A 21,497-nucleotide genomic window follows, 5' to 3' on the forward strand; every position below is an offset into this window, starting at 1 on the left:
GTAGCAGTATGTATGTATGTATGTGTGTGTGTGTGTGTGTGTGTGTGTGTGTGTGAGAGGGTGCGGTGTTCAATGTGAGCGTTAGGTTACTGCATCTGGGGGGGCAGCAGTTTCACTGTTTATTTTCAGAACTGCAGGACCTTCTGGGTGGAGTTCACACACACACACACACACACACACACACGCACATACACACACACACAGAGCGAGCTACAGAGAAATACTTTTAATTTACGCTCCGCCATCTACTTCACTTACATGACACACAGAAAGAAACTGTGAGTCATCTGAAACACCCAAAACAATCATTAACTATTAATTTATTTTGTCTCAGATTAAACAGTCAGTGGTCATCATTGTATCTGAGCGGAATACAGAAAACACAGGATAAAGAGAAAATGAGACAAACAAGAACGCCGGAAAAAAACGCCTCCTACAGGAGACTGTCCATTTGTCATAATGACAGGAATGAGGTGAGAGACAGACAGACAGAAATTAAATCTTAACAAAAATAAGTTTTTTTTTGTGTTTAAGGTCACCTGGCATGACAAAATTTATATTTGTAAGATAAATAATCCACTTTGAGCAATTTTGGGGGGGCAGTTTCGATGTGCCATATAAGATCTTGCGCAGTGGGGACAAACGATTCTCTTGCAGAATGCCAGCTATCTCCTACAGGAATTTTACCCAGAAAGTCTTTAGATGATGTCATAGACTCATTTGCAATGTTGCCAAATTTTAATTTTGGGGAAAATAAGTATTTAAAGAAGTCACAGCACATTTTTGGACAATTGTAACCTGAAGCAATCACATATCTGGCAACACTGCTTGCAAGGGGGTTCAAATCAACCAGAATTATCTGAAATAAGGACACTAAAATCAAATAGCTGGGTGTGTAGTTAGTTCCTCATATCCAAGATACAGTTCTTCCTTGTTCTTGTATAAGATAATTTTTTCCTGATGTGACATTAGTGAACATGCCCCAAGCATATGACCATCATAGCACATTGGCAATTTTTGACTGTGTCAAAAATTGACTGTGTGTGATACGAGAAAAAACTCCATCTGTCTGTGTCTCTGTCTGTCTCTCGCACACACACACACACACACACACACACACACACACACACACATGTTTTTGAGTTCACACATTTTTCTCTGCTTGGGTTTTTACTGTGATATTCCATTCTTTTTTTATGAGGTACAACTTCACACGCAAACACACACACATGCGCGAATGAACACACGGGGCTCTGAGATGAGGCCACTTGTTAAAAACAACTCCCAAAACAACAGGATGTGCCAACATCCCCGAGAGGGCAGGCGACCTTTTCAAATGCTGATAACTGTGGAACACCTGCACAGACCCTCGTCCTCACACACACACACTTACACTGTTGCTGAACATCATCTTCGGACGCTGCCATGCAATCTCACTTTGTACTTCTTGTGTGTATGAACTGTATGCTGTATAAAAGAGTTTTTTTGAGAACATTTGTATTGAGCTACATTCCACCAGAAAATAAAATAACAAAAGTTCCGTAAAATGCCTTCAGGCAAAAACATTTCGAGGGAGAGAGGAGGAGAGGAGGCGAGCATGAGAAACGCAGAAGCTGGAAACATGACAACCAGAAACGGCAATGCCAATAGCTGCAGGACGTACAGCAGGAAATGCAGGAGCTGCAGCTCCATACGTAGGAGATGCAGGAGAAGATGTGGGACATAGATGTGGGAGCATAAAAACCAGCACAAAGCCAGAAGGTAACAAAATCCCTCTAATGGAAGCGTCTTTATCTGTTCTCTCCTGATTGGCTTGAGAGTTGACAGGCAGCTGAAGTAACTATAGCGTCAGAGCGCTGGACTTGTGGGGGCGGGGAGAGAGGCTCAGCATATTCCATGCTGTCTGTTGGAAGGTCCCGAGAAACCACAAACATTCATAACCGAAGAAGGAAAACATTCCCCACTTCCAGAGCCGATGTGGGGTGGAGCAAGAACTGCTCTCCAGACGGGCTAATCTGGAAGGCAAGCGATTGTGAACGACGACTGTTCAAAGGCTGAGGGACGCTTAAATGTCCTTGTTATCCAGTAGAAGCATGAAATGAGCTGGAATTGACAGTTATGTAGTCAAACTCACATTTGCTGAGGCGTCTCAACTCAGCCAGTGTGAAGTAGTCCAGTTGTGCTGCTTCTTTTTTCAATGTTTACAGGTTTACTAATATAATAGATAAAAGTTTTCTAATGACAGAAATTGCTGCAGCATTAAATTGCAACTCAAGACTAATAGAGTGGTAGAAGCCTGGGGGGTAACGTACTTGTCAATGAACCAGAGGAACCCAAAATCACAGGTTTAACCCCACATAATACCATTGCGTCCCCGGGCAAAACACTGAAGCATAAGTGTCTCCAGGGGGACTCTCTCTGTCACTACTGATTGTAAAGTGCTTTGGATAAGGGAGTCTGATAAATGCTGTAAATAAAGTTCCCCTCTACATGTACGCAGATATTCCATCTACCAGACTCATTTGCAACATCAACAATGTCTGGGCCGGAGTTTTCACCCATTTGATGTAATTTTTGTAGAAAAAAAACAACAGTTTTCTATGAAAAACAGACATTATTCTTCATATTTCATCAACTGTTCATCCACTGGATTATTCACCAATGCACAACACATTAGACATATGAAGGTTGTGAGAAATTAGACGTAATGTTCACAGCGCGGTGATATTCTGTCCCAGAAAATGCAGCTCGGCGTACCCAGGCTTCTGTGTTTTTGGTGTGTTACTGTACAGGAGGGAGAGCGACATGGGGGCATCTGGGGAGAAGGCCGTAGGGATTCTTCTGGTGTCTGGGTAGCAGGAGGGATTCTCCCATGTACAATTCCATCCTTCAGTCAGATTTGAGGCAGTTCATGCTCCTGGCTCAGGGCAAATGGCGTACAAGTGGTGATCATTCCATAAAACAACCCCCGGGAGCAGGAGGGGAAGGGTTAAAATGGACATTTCATGGTCGAGCTTTCCTGCGCTCGTATTCTACCCTTTTTTATGGTCCCTTTAAAAGGCAGACCATTAGCAGACAAGCATTAGACAGTCAAATTATAATAACACAGTATAGACCCGGTGGTCCGGCAGAGGCAGCCTGCACAAAGTCTCTGTACTTACACCCACAGGAGACACACAAGAGGTGGGGTTTTAGGGGCCAAAGTTTTTTTTTCCCTATCATGCTTTGCTGCACTTGCCCTTCTTCTCTTTGCGTTGAAACTTCCTCAGTCGGCGTGTCCAGATGTCCCGCCACTGGATAACCAGACTGTTCTTATCAGCCAGAAGCCCCGCTCCTGGTATAGGCCCTGTCCCTGCTGCACTCTCGTTGGTCCCCAGCACCAGGAAGCGCTTGCTCATTTGCAGACGAGGGCACTTGCAGGCGAGGTCCTTCATGTGGATCCAGAGCAGGTTGTCGCCTCTCTTCAGCGGTTCTCCGCGACTCTTATAGATGGAAACAATGTTCACTGAGAACTTCGCCCAGTCACCCACTGTCTCCATATCCAACACGCTCACTTGGACCGCTGGAGACCACCCCACGCACATATACAAAAAAAAAACATACATAAAACAGTTAGATTTGTCATTAGAAATGTTGTTTGCAATGATGATGATGATGATGATGATGACGAGCATTATGTTTTTAGAGGTGTACAATAAAATTACAATCAGGCTAATTAAACATCTCTGCCTCAGAGATGCATAAAATGTCTGTTACTTTGAACCGTTAAAGGAGCAGAAGACGAACAGCTTGCCAAATGTTCTGTAACCTGTGCAAAGGTCTCAAAAGATGGCACAAGGATCTCACAGAAGGACTCTTTCTGCTGCTAGGAAATGCCTGAGAGGGGTGTGACTGTGTACTGACCATCTCAGTACCTGTAAGTGATGGAAATGGAAATGTTGGGGCAGGTGTGTGTGTGTGTGTGTGTGTGTGTGTGTACCATAATCTTTTTTGCAATACTTCTTCATGTTGATCTTCAGATTGCCTTTCACAGGTTTGCAGTACGACTCACAATCTATAGAAAAAATAAGCAAAACACAACATGTACACACTTACTCTAGTAAATTGTTCTACTTACTATGATTATACCGAACACTCGGCCACTCCCAACCAATCCCAACAACGCTCTAATTCTCTCCACCACTCTGCACCTCACTCCTCTGCTCATCACCATCCTCCACCTCTCGACATATCTTACCATCTGTTTCAAACTCTCGGCACCACTCTCTGACGTCCGTCCTACTCCACATCTACTCCCTGTTCTCCACCACTTACCGTCATTCTTCACCGCTCTCCATCGCATTCCACCCCTCTTCACCACAACCGCCCTCTCTACAATCTGAAACAACTCTAAACCCCCCTCCACCTCTCCACCTGTCTAAACTGTTATCACCTTTTGGCACTTCTCTCAATCTTGTAATACTTCTCTCCATCACTTTACACCTCTCTCCCCTGGCTCAGAATAACAGGGTCATCCAGAATGTTCTGAGGGTCCGGTGTCAGACGTCAACAAACCTCCTACAGCCGATGCTGAGTCACACATTTGGAGAGGTGAAGAACAATTGCTCCTTAATCATTGGATCTTTCCCCTGGTGCTGTGTGGGCACAGGGTGGAACTGATGGTGGAACTTTTCATCAGGTGCGGAGGTTGGAGGTTCTGGGGAGGCGGTGGGACCATTTGTGTGACACGTGGTGCACCTTGCTCTTAGCGTTGGGCTGGACCATGAAAGGCTTCTTGCGGCCCTTTTAACTTTGTGGAAAACTCAGAAACTGACTTAATTTGACAGCTTTCTTGGGCTTTTAATGACTGTGTCCTGTCAGTTGTGTGTATTTGTGTCTGTCAACCTGACTTGACTGGCTCCATCTTCTCTTCATTTCAGCAGATCATCGCTTCACACAAACAGATTTCTTAGTGGTGGTGGAAGGATGACTGTTGACTGCTGGTGTGTGTGTGTGTGTGTGTGTGTGTGTGTGTGTTTCTCTCAGGAAGATTCACTTTCAGTCGGGTATTTGCCTGGAAAAGGCCAGTGAATTGCCCACTGACCCGGAAGAGTGAGTGCTGAAGACAGCGCCACACACAAACACACACACAGCTCTTCATCTCCTCTTACCCTGGATCCTCCTTCATTCTTAGTGTGTTGACAAGGACAAATTGCAGTTCCCTCCTTCCATCCCCCTGATCTCTGTGCCTCTGTTCTGCCATCCAGTGCTTCTCTGGCACCGCTGACTAGCAACCGGATTCTCACAATGGGGAATATTTTGGACGCGCTATACAAGGCTTTGGATGTGTTTGTGGATGTAAAATTCACTGGTTTGCCAGTCGGAAGGAAAGTGTTGATAATCTATCTGCGCGGTTGGTTTGATAGCAGATGTGCTCCTGAGATCACCACAACATAGGACACACCAGGAACATAAGGACTTTGTTTTCAGCGTTGCCAGATTGGGTGGTTTGGGAATTGATTTTTCATTTAAAAATGTTAAGAATAGGTAGTGCCAGCAGATAAATATTTATCAAACTACACTTTGCATGTCACCTTTGATGGGAGTGGGTTTAAACCGTCCAGAATGAGGATCATTAAAGTTTGTGTTCTGGGTGATCGAAAAAATTGACTTCTTTTGGCCTTGTTCTTATTAATACATTTTACAAATCCTCTTTCTACAAGGAATGGAAGAGCTGTGTGTGTGTGTGTGTGTGTGTGTGTACTAACCTGCAGGTTCCTCTGTGCTGCTGCTCACTACTGCAGTTGGATTAATCACTGGAATCTCTGAGAGAGCAAGAGAATGATATCATTAGATAGATAGATAGATAAAGAGAGAGAGAAAGAGAGAGAGAGACAAACTTGAGTTGAGTGTTTTAAAATTGTCTGATACATGAGGTATTGTATTAAGCATAATTTAACTATAAAAGTAATTGTAGTTCCGATTGATGTTATGTTGGAATGGTGTGGGCTTTATGTTTTCAGGTATTTCAGGTCTGAGCTCATGGAAACAACACACACATGACTGTAAAAGGGCATGCATATTGTCTGAATCTCATTGATCTTTTTATCTGTCTCCTCTATTTCAATTTTGTGTGTGCGTGATTGTATGTGTGAAAGAATGAGAGAGTGGGTGTGTGTGTATGCACATTTGAGTGCATCAGTGTGTGTGTGTGTGTGTGTGTGTGTGTATGTGTGTGTGTGTGTGCATGGCAGGTTAGGGGAAGGAGAGTTTGAGGCTTCTGGCTTGGCACAGCATGGAACAGACACTCTAACCACGACATGGGGGGAGCTGCTGCTCACTGTCACACACACACACACACACACATACACACATACAATTTGTCTCTCTCGCTCTCTGCCTGGCATATAACCCAACTGCCATGGCAACAGAGACACAAACAGAGCAAGCTGGGCACACACACACAGAGAGCTGGGGCAACTGGGCATGGACAGCTGAATGAACATACGTTACGAACATATGTGTGTGTGTGTGTGTTTGTGTGAGTGTGTGTGTGTGTTTTCAGCACGACTCACTGATGCAGGGGGCCACAGGTGATCTGCTCTGCTGGTAGCCCTTGGCACAGCGGTTGCAGGTGATGCCCGTTACGCCATCCTTACACGGACACTGTCCTGTTGTCTGGTTACATGTCTTACCAGCGGCACCCACTGGGTGGCAGTCACAAGCTGAAAAGAGAGAGAGAGAGAGAGAGAGAGAGAGAGAGAATCAGACCGAGTGTATTGAACATCATATAATGATGTCTCAGACCTTTTGTTATGATTTGAGGTGTATGTGTTTCTGTTGTATATTCAGGATAGGGTAGTGTGCATTATTATACTTTTTTATATGCTTTAATCATCCAGTCCACAAACACACAATCTCTCTCACCCTCAGATGCACAAGTGTAAGTCTTGTGCATGTGTGTGCATGCATTCATGCATTAATTCTCCACATTCTTTTTCTTTTTTTACAATAAAGTGATTTATGCAGTCACCCACCATGGATCATGGCCATGGATCAATTTACTGCACACACATGCACACACCCGACACACACACATTTACAGCCTTAAAATACATTTCTACTTTCTATGTCTTACTCAGGTAACACAGGTGTGTGTGTGTGTGTGTGTGTGTGTGTGTGCATTGATCCTTGATCCTGTGCCCAGGTGCATCGGCTGACCAGGTTGGGAATTTTGGGAATTTTTGGTATTTCCAGGTGTTAGAATAGAAAGATAAGAGCCCATATGAGCCCGAACAACAGGAGTCATTTAACAAAGAGTAGCACAATTACACACACACACGGACACACACATTCATAACCTTAACACACACAGGCACACACAGACAGACACACACACTTCCTGTTACTTGATGAGTGTACTTAAATCTATGGGCTACTTGTTCAGGCTTGCAAGGGTCTTTTTCATATTTACTTTACACACACGCACGCACACACACACAAACACCATGATGCACAAAATCATCTTGCGTTCTCCATGAAAGGTGTGTTTGAAGTTTTATGTGCTAGTGTGAAATCATTTAAGCACACACTCACGCAATACAGTGGGCAGGGAACATGTGAGGCAGAGAATGTCAGTGTGAGGGTTTCTGTTGTACTTTAACTTTTGTTTCTTACGTATAGCAGGTCTTGAGTGTGTAATAGGTAATACACCCCGGGCATACACATGTGGTTTGAATCACACAGTTACCCACCCACATTCACACACACGCACACACACACTGTACAGCCTCTCTTGTAACTTTGCCTTTGACGTTTGGGCGAATCTTTGTCTACAGAGTAACACATGACTTACATAAAACCATATCTCTGTCTCAGATGAAAGTACACACACATGCACACACACACACACAGATCTGATTAAAAGCAGAGCCACCCCAACACCCCTCACACAGACACCTGTGTTTTACTACCATACCCCCCCCAGCCTGCTCCCCCCAAAAACACACACAGTGAGAAGGAGGAAGAAATGTGCAAAGGGTCAGTAGTATCAACCTACTAATTACCCTGGACAACCTGGTTTCCATGGAGATTTAATTTCCCCCACATCTGTGTATGTGTGTGTGTGTTATATTATATTGTTGGGGGAGGGTTTCGGATTAGGTTAAGGTTCAGGGTCAGATTTACCTTTGCTGGCTAGTGTGTCTATTTGTGTATCTACGCTTGCATTTGTGTGTGTGTGTGTGTGTGTTTCGGGACGTTTGTATGTGAGTATGTGTATATAATTTATATTAATGTATATTAATGTATGTCGGTGTGTGCCTGTGCATTTGTTTGTCGTGTGTGTGTGTGTGTGTGTGTGTGTCTGTGTGTGTGGTGTGTGTGTGGGGGGGGGGGGGGGGGGTGGGGGTGGGGGGGCAGGTTACTCACCTTTGCAGGCACGTCTGTGTGAGATCTGCCGGCCCATGTCCCGGTAGAATCCCTCTTTGCAGTAGTGGCAGTGGCGTCCGGCTGTGTTGTGTCTGCAGTTCATACACACGCCTCCACTCTTTCGGCCCGACAGCTTATACAGCTCCATGTTAAACCTGCAGCGCCTCGCGTGCAGATTACAGTTACATGCTGCAGAGAGACACACAGACAGAAACATCTACACACATTACAAGATGAAGAAGAGGCGTATTGAATATTTTAAAATGACACACACCCACGTGTTGGTTGTTCTTATTGAGTGCCTACTATGTGTGTAACATGAATGGTGTGAGTAAAAGTACCTCTGTGTACTGTGCAGAGGACTTTCCTACCGATGTTCATATTCACTGTGTGTGCATGCAGGTTAAACGCTAATCAGACTCAAGCAATTGGACAAGGGTTCAAAGACATTATATACACACCACACACACACACACACACACTCACACACAGCGTTTGTTCAGAACCATGTGGTGTCACTCAGCTAACAGTAAACAATCTACTCCAGCACTCTCTCTCTCTCTCACACACATACACACACACACACACACACACACACACACACACACACAGTGTTGGCAGAACTGTGGGTGTGATTGCCATGTGCAGATGCTGTTTAACTCAAAGCAGGCAGATGGTTCTGGAAGGCTTGAGATGTGGGAGAGATCAGGATGGGACTTGACATGACCACAGGGACCTGAAATCAGCCTGGAAGAGCTGGAAAGACCCGGCACTGCACTGTGACCATGCTATAGAAGGAACCAAACCAGGAATGTTCGGCCCAATGTTCAGTATGGAAGAACAGTCTTTTTCGCAGTATATTCTTTAGTTTAGGTGTTAATTAAAATATTTTTTTAATGAATGAATAATTCTACTTAGACATAATTGTTCTGCCACTGCCTGTCTTTATGATGAATCCCCCCTTCCCACAGCTCCTTCTATGAACGTGGATTCAATGAGCCATTTCTCTTAGCGCAGCCTTTCCTGCACGCCCTGACTGGGTTGCCATGTTGATGTGATGGACAGGGGTTTGATATTTGCACTTTCTGAGAATATTTTGCCACCTTTAAACTTTCATTAAGAAACCTTTTTGAAGCTGGGAAGAGCTCAGCTCAGAGCCAGTATCTCTATCACATTGTTCCCTACACAACACACACAGTTTAAGGGACAGGCATTGAGCGAGTGCAGCTCGCTGTGGGATGGGGGGTTTGGGGGAGAAACGACATTTCATTAGTCCTGAATTCCACACTAATTGGCGGCATAATAACAGTCATATGGGAGAGCAGTCAGGCAACACACACACACGTGTGCAGTACACACACACCGACACATATGCAGACACTCTGACCCAGTCTCACACAGCCACAGGCAAATGGTCACACAGTCAAGTTCACATGGCCACTCTCTCTCTCTCACACACACACACACACACACACACACACAGACAGTAACATGTATGGACTTTTGTTCTAAAGTGTCATACAATAAGAGACACACTCCGACAGCTCGGACGCTTTCTGTCTGTGTCATTCGGTTAAGTGTGTGAATGTGTGTATGTTCCTGCGTGTGAATGAAACTGTGAGAGTGTGTGGATGTGTGTGTCATGTCTTTGGTATGTTGGGTTTTGAATCTCTTCTCTCTTTTCCGCGACTCCGGAGCCAAAGGCACCAAACCCCAAAGCCCTGGAGTGAAGTCTGGCTCTGCAGGTCGCTGTATCTGAGGCCAGTGAACAGGTGAGTCTATATGCAATCTGACGTGTGCATGTGTGTATGTGTGTGTATGTCTGTATGGTTGTGAATGTGTGCATAAATTTCAATGTGTGTGTGTGTGTGTGTGTGTGTGTATGTGTGTATGTATGGTCAAGATACCACCTGTTCAAGACCCTGGAAGTCTGAGCACTAATTATCTGCTCATTACCACCTAGTGAGTGCATGCATGCACGCACATGCACACACAGGCACGCACGCACACACACACACACACACACACACACACACACACACACACACACACACACACACAAAGTGACCCTGACTCTGTGGTTAGCTTCATACTTATTTAATTCTATAATATACATGTTCGTTGATGCCGTTATTGCCAAAACAACACATAACTAAAAGAAAATAGACCCACAACAAGCACAGTTTCGACAATGAGAGAAGACCAGTTTTGAGTGTTCAAAGTCTCACTCTCTATTTCAGTGCCTCCCTGTCACTCTTCATCGATCACTGCTGGAGGTTTTTATAAAAGGTGTGTGCATTTAATAGGATTATGTTGGCTGGGCGAATAAGTGAATATGATGGTCCACAGCTTGCTGCTTGCTGAGGGTCAAGTGTTTGTGCATTTCCTTTAATTATGTATTTAATTCTCTTTTAATTTAGTATCACGTATTCAGAGCAAATGAATTAAATGTAATTCAACATGAATGAATGGATGAAAAGAAAAAAGGCCTGCATGCATGAAAAATCCTGTGAGAAGAAGCAACGCTCAGTGTGTGTGTGTGTGTGTGTGTGTGCTAGGGAGAAGGTCTTGGTGAGAGGCTCAGCAAACATGACCCTTATAAACCCCAAACTGTGGTCCAGATGGCCGAGATAACATGGACAAGAAGGAAAGAAAGAAAGGAAGAAAGAAAATCATATATAGTATAAATGAAAAGTAAGATAAATATATTTTACGTACAGTATGCCACCAGTGACAAATGGTGTTGGATAGGATCGATTGAACATTTATGAGCCATTTGATGTATATTATGAAAACACACACACCTGACACACACACACAAATACAGAAAAAAAAACTTTAAACCAAATGTATGTCATTTACTAGTATTCCACCCACATTCTCAAATTTGACATGTAGTTTACATTTAACATAATACTGGCACCATGGTGATGTAGGTATGTGAAAGATGAACAAAGGTCAATAATATTACCATAGTCGCTTCAAGTTACTATTTTACAAAACAATTATTAAAACGTGTCGATATGTCTCCCTGAAGGCATAAATGTGAAAGCATCTCCAGATAAAATAAAAACTCTCTCTCTCTCTCTCTCGCTCTCTCTCTCCCTCACTTTCACACACACCACACAAAAAGAAAAAAAGAATACTCCAGCTGCTGTTGCTTAGTGCTCATTTTCATGCAGTCATATGACAACCAAACATTTGCAAACTTTTCAAGTTCCACTTTTGAAAGAACACAGAAAATGACAGAAATGCTTCTCCAACCTCACGGTGCCCTTTGTGTCAGGGGGAAAGGAAACTTTTCAATTGTAATCAGTCGTACAAAAACAGCAGCGAGACAGAATTTTGCAGATGGAGACAGAGAAAGAGAGATGGTGGGGAAAAGTGGCAAGAAAACAATGAACACAAATGACCAAAACAAAAGAGAAACTTTTTCAACTTTGGCTTTCACCATGCAGCATAAAAGCCCTGCCCATTGAAAAACAACAACACTCGCCAAATCAATTAAGATCATTGAAATAAAAAAGCCGAATTACCCATGTAAACATACCACAGATTACAGGCAGGAATCTATTCCTGAGTTTCCTTTTTCGTCACAATCATTAATCACTATGTACCTCTGAATCAAGTATTTTTGTCCTTCTGCTACAATGTGCAGCACGATCACTAAAATGGTTCATCTGTATTTTTCCAGCTTTGGCATTGGCCAGCATTGTCACAGGAAACTTCATTTGTCTTTTTCACAAAAAAAAAAGAGTTGTCTTCTAGCAGTTTTATATTATACTGACAATATGAAGATTTGCTAGAAAAATCTGACATGATCATAGTCACAAATGACCACGTGACTTTAAAAGAGCGAGAAAGAGAATGAGAGGGAGTGAGGGGCAGTTTGGGGAGATGGAGAATCTATCCTGGTCAGGGCAGAATTCCAGCGTTCCCTCTTGAGTTCACTAGTTCCAATGTTCCACACTGAACCATGTGCCTGCATCTCCCGTCTGGACCAGCTTCACAGTCCGATGTTCCACTCGCAAATTATCCATCATGCTCCCCCCACCACCCGACACACACACACACACACACACACATGCCAGGCTTACAATTTCCACCAGCTGTTTGACTTGTGTTTACCTCAGGTGGTGTGTGATGGAGTGTGTTAATTTTGGATCTGCTGTTGGTGGAGTGCACACCGAGACACCGAGGCAGAGAATTACATCTGCACACTGGAGAAGAGTGATGGTGGAGCCTGGCAGCAGATGCACTGTGACAAGGCGCCACTAAGAGGTACAAAATCCGCTCAGAAGCCAGAAGTTCTCCTCACAGACCCCAGAAATGCAGCATCAACCTCCTCAAGAGGAGCCAAACCAGCTGAAGCTGAACATTCTCAGTGCATGGCCAGTCCTGGACTACTACGGTTTAATTTTTACACCAGCCAGTGCTGTCACATTCCTTTATGACAGTTAACAAAAGGATGAAATGTTCACAGGAAATCAATGTCATTAAACCTGATATTTTAATAATAATAAGAAGATTGTAAAATACTAGTAACCTAAGAAATGGAGAATGTCAGCAGTATCAGCAAATAATGCAACCATTTGTGCAATTGTCACGTGTAAGGTTTTGCCTGTTTCAGACTGAATGTATTTGGTTTGAATATTCACATGTTGTGTAAGACTGAAAATTTGCCATACTGAATAAAACAGGATCATGAAATTGAGTTGGACAACCCGGGTTCAATAAGAAATCCAACAAAGGCATGGGACCCAGGATGGATCTGTGAAATGAATGACAATAGAATCCATTTATGTACAAAGTGACGTTGAACCAATAAGTGTTTACCAAGCTGTCATATAAGTGTCTGTCTGGTCTACAAATCATACTCAAAACTCTACAATAATCTAAAATAAGTTTTAACCACAAACTACATGTGATGAAAGGGATGTTTTGTCCTGAAGCATGAGATAGAGGTGAAGTGAAGGCAGGTTTACCAAGTCTCTCTTCTCTGGGAAGCAGTCATGTCATGGAAATTACAGGGAATGTTGGAGAGGATTAATACTATGAAGATCTGTGGATATTCATGGGATTCCACAACATTTTTAAATCTTCTCACAGTGATGTTTGTAAGATCGCCAGAAAACCTTCTACTTCTTCTAATGTCACATTTCTTTCTTGGACCAACAAGGTCAGTGCTCATCACATAATTGCTTGACTCACATGTACACACTGTTTTATACATTGGTTCATGGATGTGTGAATGTAGTATTGTGCTAGTAGCCTAGTGGGTAACGCACTCGCCTATGAACCAGAAGACCCAGGTTCAAACCCCACTTACTACCATTGTGTCCCTGAGCAAGACACTTAACCCTGAGTGTCTCCAGGGGGGACTGTCCCTGTCACTACTGATTGTAAGTCGCTCTGGATAAGGGCGTCGGGTAAATGCTGTAAATGTAAATGTATTGATTATTATGGTAATGAAATAGCATGGGCTGAGAGACTGGGCACTTCATCTGAGGGCGTGGAAAGTATATGAGAATCAGGTGAGGTGTGGGCTTAAGCAGCGTGTGAACCGCTAGTTTTCACACACACAGACTCAAACAGACACACAAAGGAGGAGAGGTGAATAGATAAAAAGGTGGACAGATGAGACAGATAAGCATGTAGAGGAGGTGGATTCATCGGTAAACTTTTGTGATTGTTATGATATAAATGCCTGAATTTGTGGCAACTTTAATGAAAAGTTGCAACAAAAGTTGTGGTGTTTTCTTTTCTGGGGAAGGTTGCTGGGAAACTGCTGAAATAAGTTGTGTAACAGGAAGTGCGAGAGTGGCGTCGGAATCAGCCAATCTGCTCGTTGCCAGTAAAGGTTAAGCTGCACAGCATTCCTGTCGCGCGGTCCCTTTCCACGCCGACACAGCCGCGCCCGGTAAGACCAGTAAACATCGGCCTAGCCGCAGCAGCCATTATTAGGAAGAGGGACCCGCAGCAATAGTGTACCCCACTTTCATGCAGAACACACTGTTGTGCACGATCCTTGGCGTTGACGCCGAAGTAAAACTGCTTACATTTGAGTGTCGTAATATGTCGGAAGTGCTGAGAAAAGTTGCGGTGATTCAGCAGATAACGCAAATAATTGGCCCTTATTGGCTGCATTTAAGTGAATTGTTGCGAGGGACTGATTCAAAGCGTAACGGTAGAACGGCTGCGAGAAAGGGGTAAATGGGCGGGGTCAGTACTCACGCAGGCACTCGTTGGCCTCGCGGGCGGAGGCCCGCTGCCAGGGCCGGTCGTAGTGGAAAGGTTTGCAGCGGTCGCAGTCTGGCCCCTCCGTGTTGTGTTTACAGTCACACACCAGCTTGCCATCTCTGTCCCTCACACACCGCGAGGCGTGTCCGTTGCACTTGCACCGCCCACCCACCTGGAAGTCCCCCACGGAGTAGAAATATGCGGGCGTGACCCCGGCCGGCCCGGCGGGGTCCTCATCCCGCCCCAGGCTGACCTGCGGCCGACTGAAAACCACTCGGATGTCGGTGACCGTCACCCAGTCCTGCAGCACGGGGCTGCTGTCAAAATCCTTGCCTGACGGGCGCCCGTCCAGCGTGCTGAATGCAATGAGACCCCCGGGTGGCGCTGGGGCGTCTGTGTGGGTGTCGGTGCACAGCGCCTCCTGCTCGTTCTGTTTGGTGATGGCGGCTTTGTTGGGCCGGTTGTAGACGCGGCGGCATTGGGAACTGTAGAACTGGTACGGGAGCCACGTCTTGCCGTAATCCATGCTCTTGAAGATGGCCAGCGAATCGGGGAGCAGTGAGCAGAACTGCAGGCTCACGTACGTGATCTCGAACTTCTTGCCCAGCGAGAGCGTCAGAGACACGTTCTGTGGCCCAATTAGGTTTTCCGACTGCCAGCAGGTGAGGTTGTGGGCGGAGCTGAGGTCAGTGAGGTAGGCGGCGGGGTGGGCTCGGCGAGGGTCTGAGGCGTCACAAATCTGGCATGTCCTGACTGGGGGGTGGCGGTCAGAACGTTCCAGAAGGGTGCAGGAGCGGGAGGGCGGCTGACCACAGACGCTGGAGGCCACAACTTCCTGTGCAAAGGCAGCATTGATGAACTCTGGGATGCATCGACGTGCTGCGCCGGACTCATCGTAGCACGGGTCTGATGGTGGGGGCGGCTGCTGCTGGTGTCCTGGAAATGGGTTGTTGTTTTGGGCGTTGGCCTGGCAGGGCGGCGCTGTCACGGCAACCAGACAGAGCACCAGTAGCAGAGCACCCTGAGAGGTCATCGTGGCAACAGGAACTAAGGAGAGTGGGGTCTGAAGAAGCAGAGCAGTCGGTGTCAGTATGTAATGTCCCAAGGATTACAACTGCCCAGCAGCTGGTGTCGTCCTACAAGAAAGACAAAAACAATGGATGAGAACACACACAGCACACACACACAAAGCAATTTGGGCCCTAATATGTGGCATAGGGTAACAGATCAAGTGCAAAAACGATTTATGGGAATATGCTTAAAACTGTGCAAGAAAAAAACATCTCAGGCCAAAGTGGAGAAGCAACAAATTATAAACCAATTCTAATAGCTTATTGCCTCACTTTGTTGCTGACAGTCGTCTGCTGCAACTCTAATATTTACTGCGAAACGGACATCGTACAAACACCACTCCTACCAGCATGAAGTGTACACAAAGCTATTTCCTATTTTGAAGATTCATGCACATGGTGGGAAAATGAGTTGTGAAACCTCCAGAAGCCTCCAGAAACAAATCCCTGTAATAACTCAATCTCAGTTCATGGTGACAGTCACATTATAACACACACACACACACACACACACACACACACACATACTGCAGAAGACTGTAACACTGAAAATCTCTTCACAACAAAGAACAACATTGCAACAAATGCTGAATTGCTATAAACTTTAAACTTTTTTTTTTTTTAGCTCTATGAAGTTCTTGACTATGTGACCTTAAAGATCTTGCTCTACCTCTCTCTCAGCCTTCATCCAACACCTGGCCCCCCTCCCACACATTTCTCCCCACCACATGCATTATGGTGAGATAAAGCCACCAGTGGCTTTGTTGTAGATCCACCAGTGTGCCAAGCAATTGGAACTTTTACACTTTTTTCCACATAGATCATATGGACAATTCATTAACTTTGAGTAACTTAACAGAAAATGCCTGCTGTAAACATAAACATTAAGGTGGTAGTAGCCTAGTGGGTAAGACACTCGCCTGTGAACCAGAAGACCCAGGTTAAAATCCCACTTACTACCATTGTGTCCCTGAGCAAGACACTTAACCTTAAGTTTCTCCAGGGGGGGACTGTCCCTGTAACTACTGATTGTAAGTCGCTCTGGATAAGGGCGTCTGATAAATGCTGGAAATGTAAATGTAAATAAACATGAATGGTACAGGCATCCCATAAGGACCCAGTGGCACAATGTGTGTGTGTGTGTGAATATGTGTGTATGTATGTTAATGTAACAGATGATAATGAAAGTTGTGTGTAGCTGCGTGAAGGAATATGAAGCCATCAGTCTAACAGATTTTCACATAAAGGATCATTAGCTGCTCATTACTGGGAAGCATGAACAGATGAACGTTTGGATGGATGGGTGGAGAAGCGGGAAAGTCTATTACGGAAGGACTGCAGGAAAATGAGAAAAGTGAATAATAGATGGAGAGAGATGGGAAAAAAGAATGAACTTGCACCAGATATGATGGATGAAAGGCAGAGAGGGAAAAAGAACAGGATTGGACAGAGAGCAAAAAAGATAGACAGATTTGATATTTAAATCCTTCTTTTTTTGCAGTACAGTCACACAACATATTTGCACAGAAGTGAATCAAAGTAAACAAAATGTCACATTTCACATTAAATCATTCATTAGTTTAAAATACTAACAGGATCAAAAGCGATCCAAAAAGCAAACCTTATTACTGTTTCAGCTTTATTATCGCTGTTACCTAAATACTAAGTTAAAATGAGATCAAACCAGGCCACGCTTTTAACAGTATTTATACTTTATGGCTTTAAAATCTCATTTTAAAAACATTTTTTTCTTGGGTCCAGCACTCTAAAATCAGCTGTACAAGAAACGAAGCCAAGCCCGTGTGTTGTTCCTCAGTTTTAGGTTCAGGAGCTGCGAAGAACTGAGATTTGTTCGGTTCTACGGCTTGATTCGCAGAAGGTCCTCAGTCAGGTATGGAGACACCAATCGATTGCCCCCCAGTACTACCCCTAACACAGACCCACAAACACTAAACAGCAGCTGTTCCGGGTTTTAAAAACATAACGGAGCAGGAGCCCAGAATCGTCACCAGTTGACAGCGCGAGACTTCAGGGGGACGGAGGGGACATTGTAAAAGAGGGTGGTCTTGGATGAGAAATTCCACTGGAGTTTTTTCAGCTTGCTCCTGTCATCAGAAGATCATCCCATGCTGAGCTCGCCTCTCCGTGCCCCTCACTCCTCTCCCATGACATTGTGGGATTAAAGCACAGGCTGTGCTGACAGGTAGAAATTAGGAAAAGCGAGATGACTTGAGACAGGAAAGAGGGAAGAAAGCCACATTTTTGCTGACCGTAGATATGAGCAACCTGCAGCGAATCCCCACGACTGCAACTGAACCTGAGTGAGCGCGTGTGTATGAGAGTGTGTGTGTGAATCAGTATGAGATTGAGTGAATATGAATGAGTGTGTGAGCGTGTGTGTGAACCCTGACTTTTATTAATACATTTTCCTTTCGCTCGGTGAATGAGAGAAAAACGCCCAAAAGAGGAATGCAGCTGGAGTCTTGACCCAACCCTCATTATAACACAAACACACACTCTCCCTTCTGTAATACCTGTGTGTGAGTGTGTCTCCTTTTGGTTAACATCTGGTGTAGGATAAAGTAAAGGAATTTGAAAAACTTACAAATCTATATCACACACTTATTACACTAGGTTCTCACTAGGATAATGTGTGTGTGTGTGTGTGTGTGTGCGTGTGTGTGTGTGTAGAAAATGATTGAACATATCATATACATATATGCAGCAATGAGCAATAACATCATTCTTAATATAGAGCAGGTCCGCCTTTTGTTGCCAAGCCAGCCCTGATCCATCAAGGCCTGGACCAGACCCCTGAAGGTATGCTGTGGTGTCTGGCACCAAACTGTTGGTAGCAGTTGTAAGGTGGTGCCTCCATGGATCTGATTTGGTTTCTCTGGAAGCAGCAGAATTTGGAGGCCAAGTCAACAAGTCGACCTCATGGTTGTGTTCGTCAAACCATTTCTGCGGTGCGGCATGGCAGATTATCCTGCTGCAAGAGGGCACTGCCACAGGAAACACTGCTTCCACGAAGATCAGCAACAATATTTACATAGGTGGTATGCGTCCACATGAATGCAGGACCAAAGCGTCAGACTCCTCCTTCTTCCCATAATGCATCCTGGTGCTGTGACTTCCCAAATGAAGTGATGCTGTGGTTCGGGCGGTGTCAGTTCAGGCATCATGCCTGGTGGAAGTAGCCTAGTGGGTAACACACTCGCCTATGAACCAGAAGACCCGGGTTCGAATCCCACTTACTACCATTGTGTCCCTGAGCAAGACACTTAACCCTGAGTGTCTCCAGGGGGGGACTGTCCCTGTAACTACTGATTGTAAGTCGCTCTGGATAAGGGCGTCTGATAAATGCTGTAAATGTAAATGTAAATGGTCAGCAGCTACACATCAGAACCAGCATGAACATTGTCTGCAACTGCAGCTACTCTACTTCTTCTATCGGATCACATCGATGGTCCTTGGCCGACCAAGACCCTGTGACTGGGTCACCACTTTTGGTAAGTCCTAAGGAATGGGAATGTCCCATAAGACCTGGAGTTTCAGAGACGTCTATTTTCCAGCTTCCAACACTTCAACTTGAGAGACAAAATGTTCACTTGCTGCCTAATATTTCCCAACTGCTGCCAGGTGCCAAGGTGACAATAATCGATGCCACGCTCTTCACTTGTGGGTGTGTGTGTGTGAGAGTAAGTGTCTTATATCATGGCCCTTGTTGCCCATTCTCTCTCTGGTCGTTAAACACACAGGCATCATCTGCTTCAAAGGCTTTAAACACGTGAGAGAAACAGCTAATAATTTTATTAAGTGTTTAAAATCACAGGAGAGACCATGGACCGCCTCTCACTCTCTCTCTCTCTCTCTCTCTGTCTGTAGCTTTCTTTGCATTGTGAGGTTGATGTTTATTGATGAACAGATGTTTCGGGACTAATACTCCGTCATTAGAGTGAGAGGTCTGCTCTTGTTAAAGTAAAGCTCGTCTGACGCACCTTACAGCTTTTCCTCCAAAGGGCTACATTTCCTCTGGAAAGCAAAAACTAGACACACACACACACACACACACACACACACACACACACACACACACACACACACCATTTACAACCATCACCTGCTATTTAATCACCCTTGACCTCTGCTGGGTGACCACATGCTGTGAAGCTGCCTTAAAGATCAGAATATAGCCTGCACACACACACACACACACACACACTCACACATGCGGCATCTGGAGGGAATATGAGTGAAGTCACAGCAGAACCTCAGGGTCACTGAGGCAGAGAGGAAAAGAGAGGTGTGAGTGGGTCTGAGGGTGAGAGACAGACAGGATGTGCGGATCAGTTCCACAGCAGACTAGATGGACACATACACACACACACACACACACACACACACACACACACACAGACCTCTCTCACACCTCTACATCTACATCCATGTATATATACAGTGGACTTTCATCATGCTTTTTGACCAGCTGTAATACTTAATAAAAAGTAGTGATCATGAAATTAATTTGGAACCCCGGTTTGCTGTGGGATCAAATAAACACGAGTAGTTTTAATTGACCTCGAGTATGAAAGATGAATTAGGGTGGGTCAAAAAAACAGAAACTTAATATACTTCAGCGAATGCACATTTCATGTATTAAAATCATTTCATTATCAGCAGTTTTTCACAATGTTAAAAATATCTGGATCTTGGATATCCAGCAGGTCCACGGAACCACAGAACTTCCACCAACAAACCCGCAAACTCGTGTGAATACATCTGGGGGTGCACCACAACACGCCCCGGACGCCCCCCAAAAACGCGACCCTTTCAGTTGTGATGATGATGATGGTGGTGATGATGATGACGACTCACCCCGCTCTTCACCGCCGAGACCCGCGCGTCCCTCCGCCGATCCTCCGACTGATCCCCTCCGAGCTCTCAGACCGACATCACCTCCTCCTCCTCCTCCTCCTCCTCCTCCACCCACCGCGCGGGACCCGGGCTGTGAAATGAGGGGTGGGGGGCGTGTCCGCGCGGGTGGGGGCGACTTTGCTGCAGGTTGCTGGATGTGAAGCAGCTACAGCCACGAAGACTAGTTCGTTCAACCGGATTTTTTTTAGGGCGGTGGTAGCCTGGTGGGTAACAATCTCCATGAAGCAGAAGGTGAACCAGAAGAGCACGAAGTCACAGGTTCAAACCCCACATCATGTCCCTGAGCAAGACATTCACATTTATGGCATTTACCAGACGCCCTTATCCAGAGCGACTTACAATCAGTAGTTACAGGGACAGTCCCCCCCCCTGGAGCAACTTAAGTGTCTTGCTCAGGGACAGCGGGATTTGAACCTGGGTCTTCTGGTTCATAGGCGAGTGTGTTACCCACTAGGCTACTACCACCTTGTAGACACTGCCGGTCTGCCTGTCCTGAGCGTCTCCAGGGGGACTGTCCCTGTCACTGCTCATCGTGAGTGGCTCTGGATAACGGCGCCTGCCGTAAATGTTAGTCTTCAAGTTGGACTAGTTTGAAGGTCAGGGTTAGTTTTTCTGATCGTACTACCTATAATGAGATAAGTGACGAGTGATTTTGAGATCCGCAGGTTTGATCCCTCCCCCCAAGCAGGATGAGGTGCAGCTCAGTTTCGGTTGTGTGTCCGCCACAGGTATATATTTCAAGACACTTTTCAGCTAACTCAAAATGTCCATTCCCAAATTCGTATTCCCCTTACAGTAACGTCTAGTAATCATTATATAACAGATATGGCTGGGATCATG

The 21,497-nt window shown here is 45.1% G+C and overlaps 1 protein-coding gene across 1 annotated transcript; it reads right to left on the reverse strand.

Annotated features, from left to right (window-relative positions):
* Nucleotides 1-211: 211 nt before the first annotated feature.
* Nucleotides 212-20,673, reverse strand: ntn2 (netrin 2). The gene is made up of 7 exons (XM_028990097.1): nt 20,598-20,673; nt 14,644-15,785; nt 8,410-8,598; nt 6,555-6,704; nt 5,748-5,804; nt 3,980-4,054; nt 212-3,562 (listed from the first exon to the last, which is right to left on the reverse strand). The coding sequence occupies exons 2-7, from the start codon at nt 15,680-15,682 to the stop codon at nt 3,219-3,221; spliced, it is 1,854 nt and encodes a 617-aa protein (XP_028845930.1). The 5' UTR covers nt 15,683-15,785; nt 20,598-20,673; the 3' UTR covers nt 212-3,218.
* Nucleotides 20,674-21,497: the final 824 nt, after the last annotated feature.

Source organism: Denticeps clupeoides, chromosome 8 (genome assembly GCF_900700375.1).
Source record: "Denticeps clupeoides chromosome 8, fDenClu1.1, whole genome shotgun sequence".
In the NCBI taxonomy this organism is placed as follows: domain Eukaryota; kingdom Metazoa; phylum Chordata; class Actinopteri; order Clupeiformes; family Denticipitidae; genus Denticeps; species Denticeps clupeoides.

Excerpts from the sequence above, each read along its gene's own strand:
- ntn2 (XM_028990097.1), bottom strand. The coding sequence starts at position 15,682 with ATGACCTCTCAGGGTGCTCTGCTACTGGTGCTCTGTCTGGTTGCCGTG. Across the intron at positions 8,599-14,643 it reads CGAGGCCAACGAGTGCCTGC|CATGTAACTGTAATCTGCAC; the intron begins GTGAGTACTGAC and ends GTCTCTCTGCAG. Across the intron at positions 5,805-6,554 it reads ACCTGTGGCCCCCTGCATCA|AGATTCCAGTGATTAATCCA; the intron begins GTGAGTCGTGCT and ends TTGCTCTCTCAG.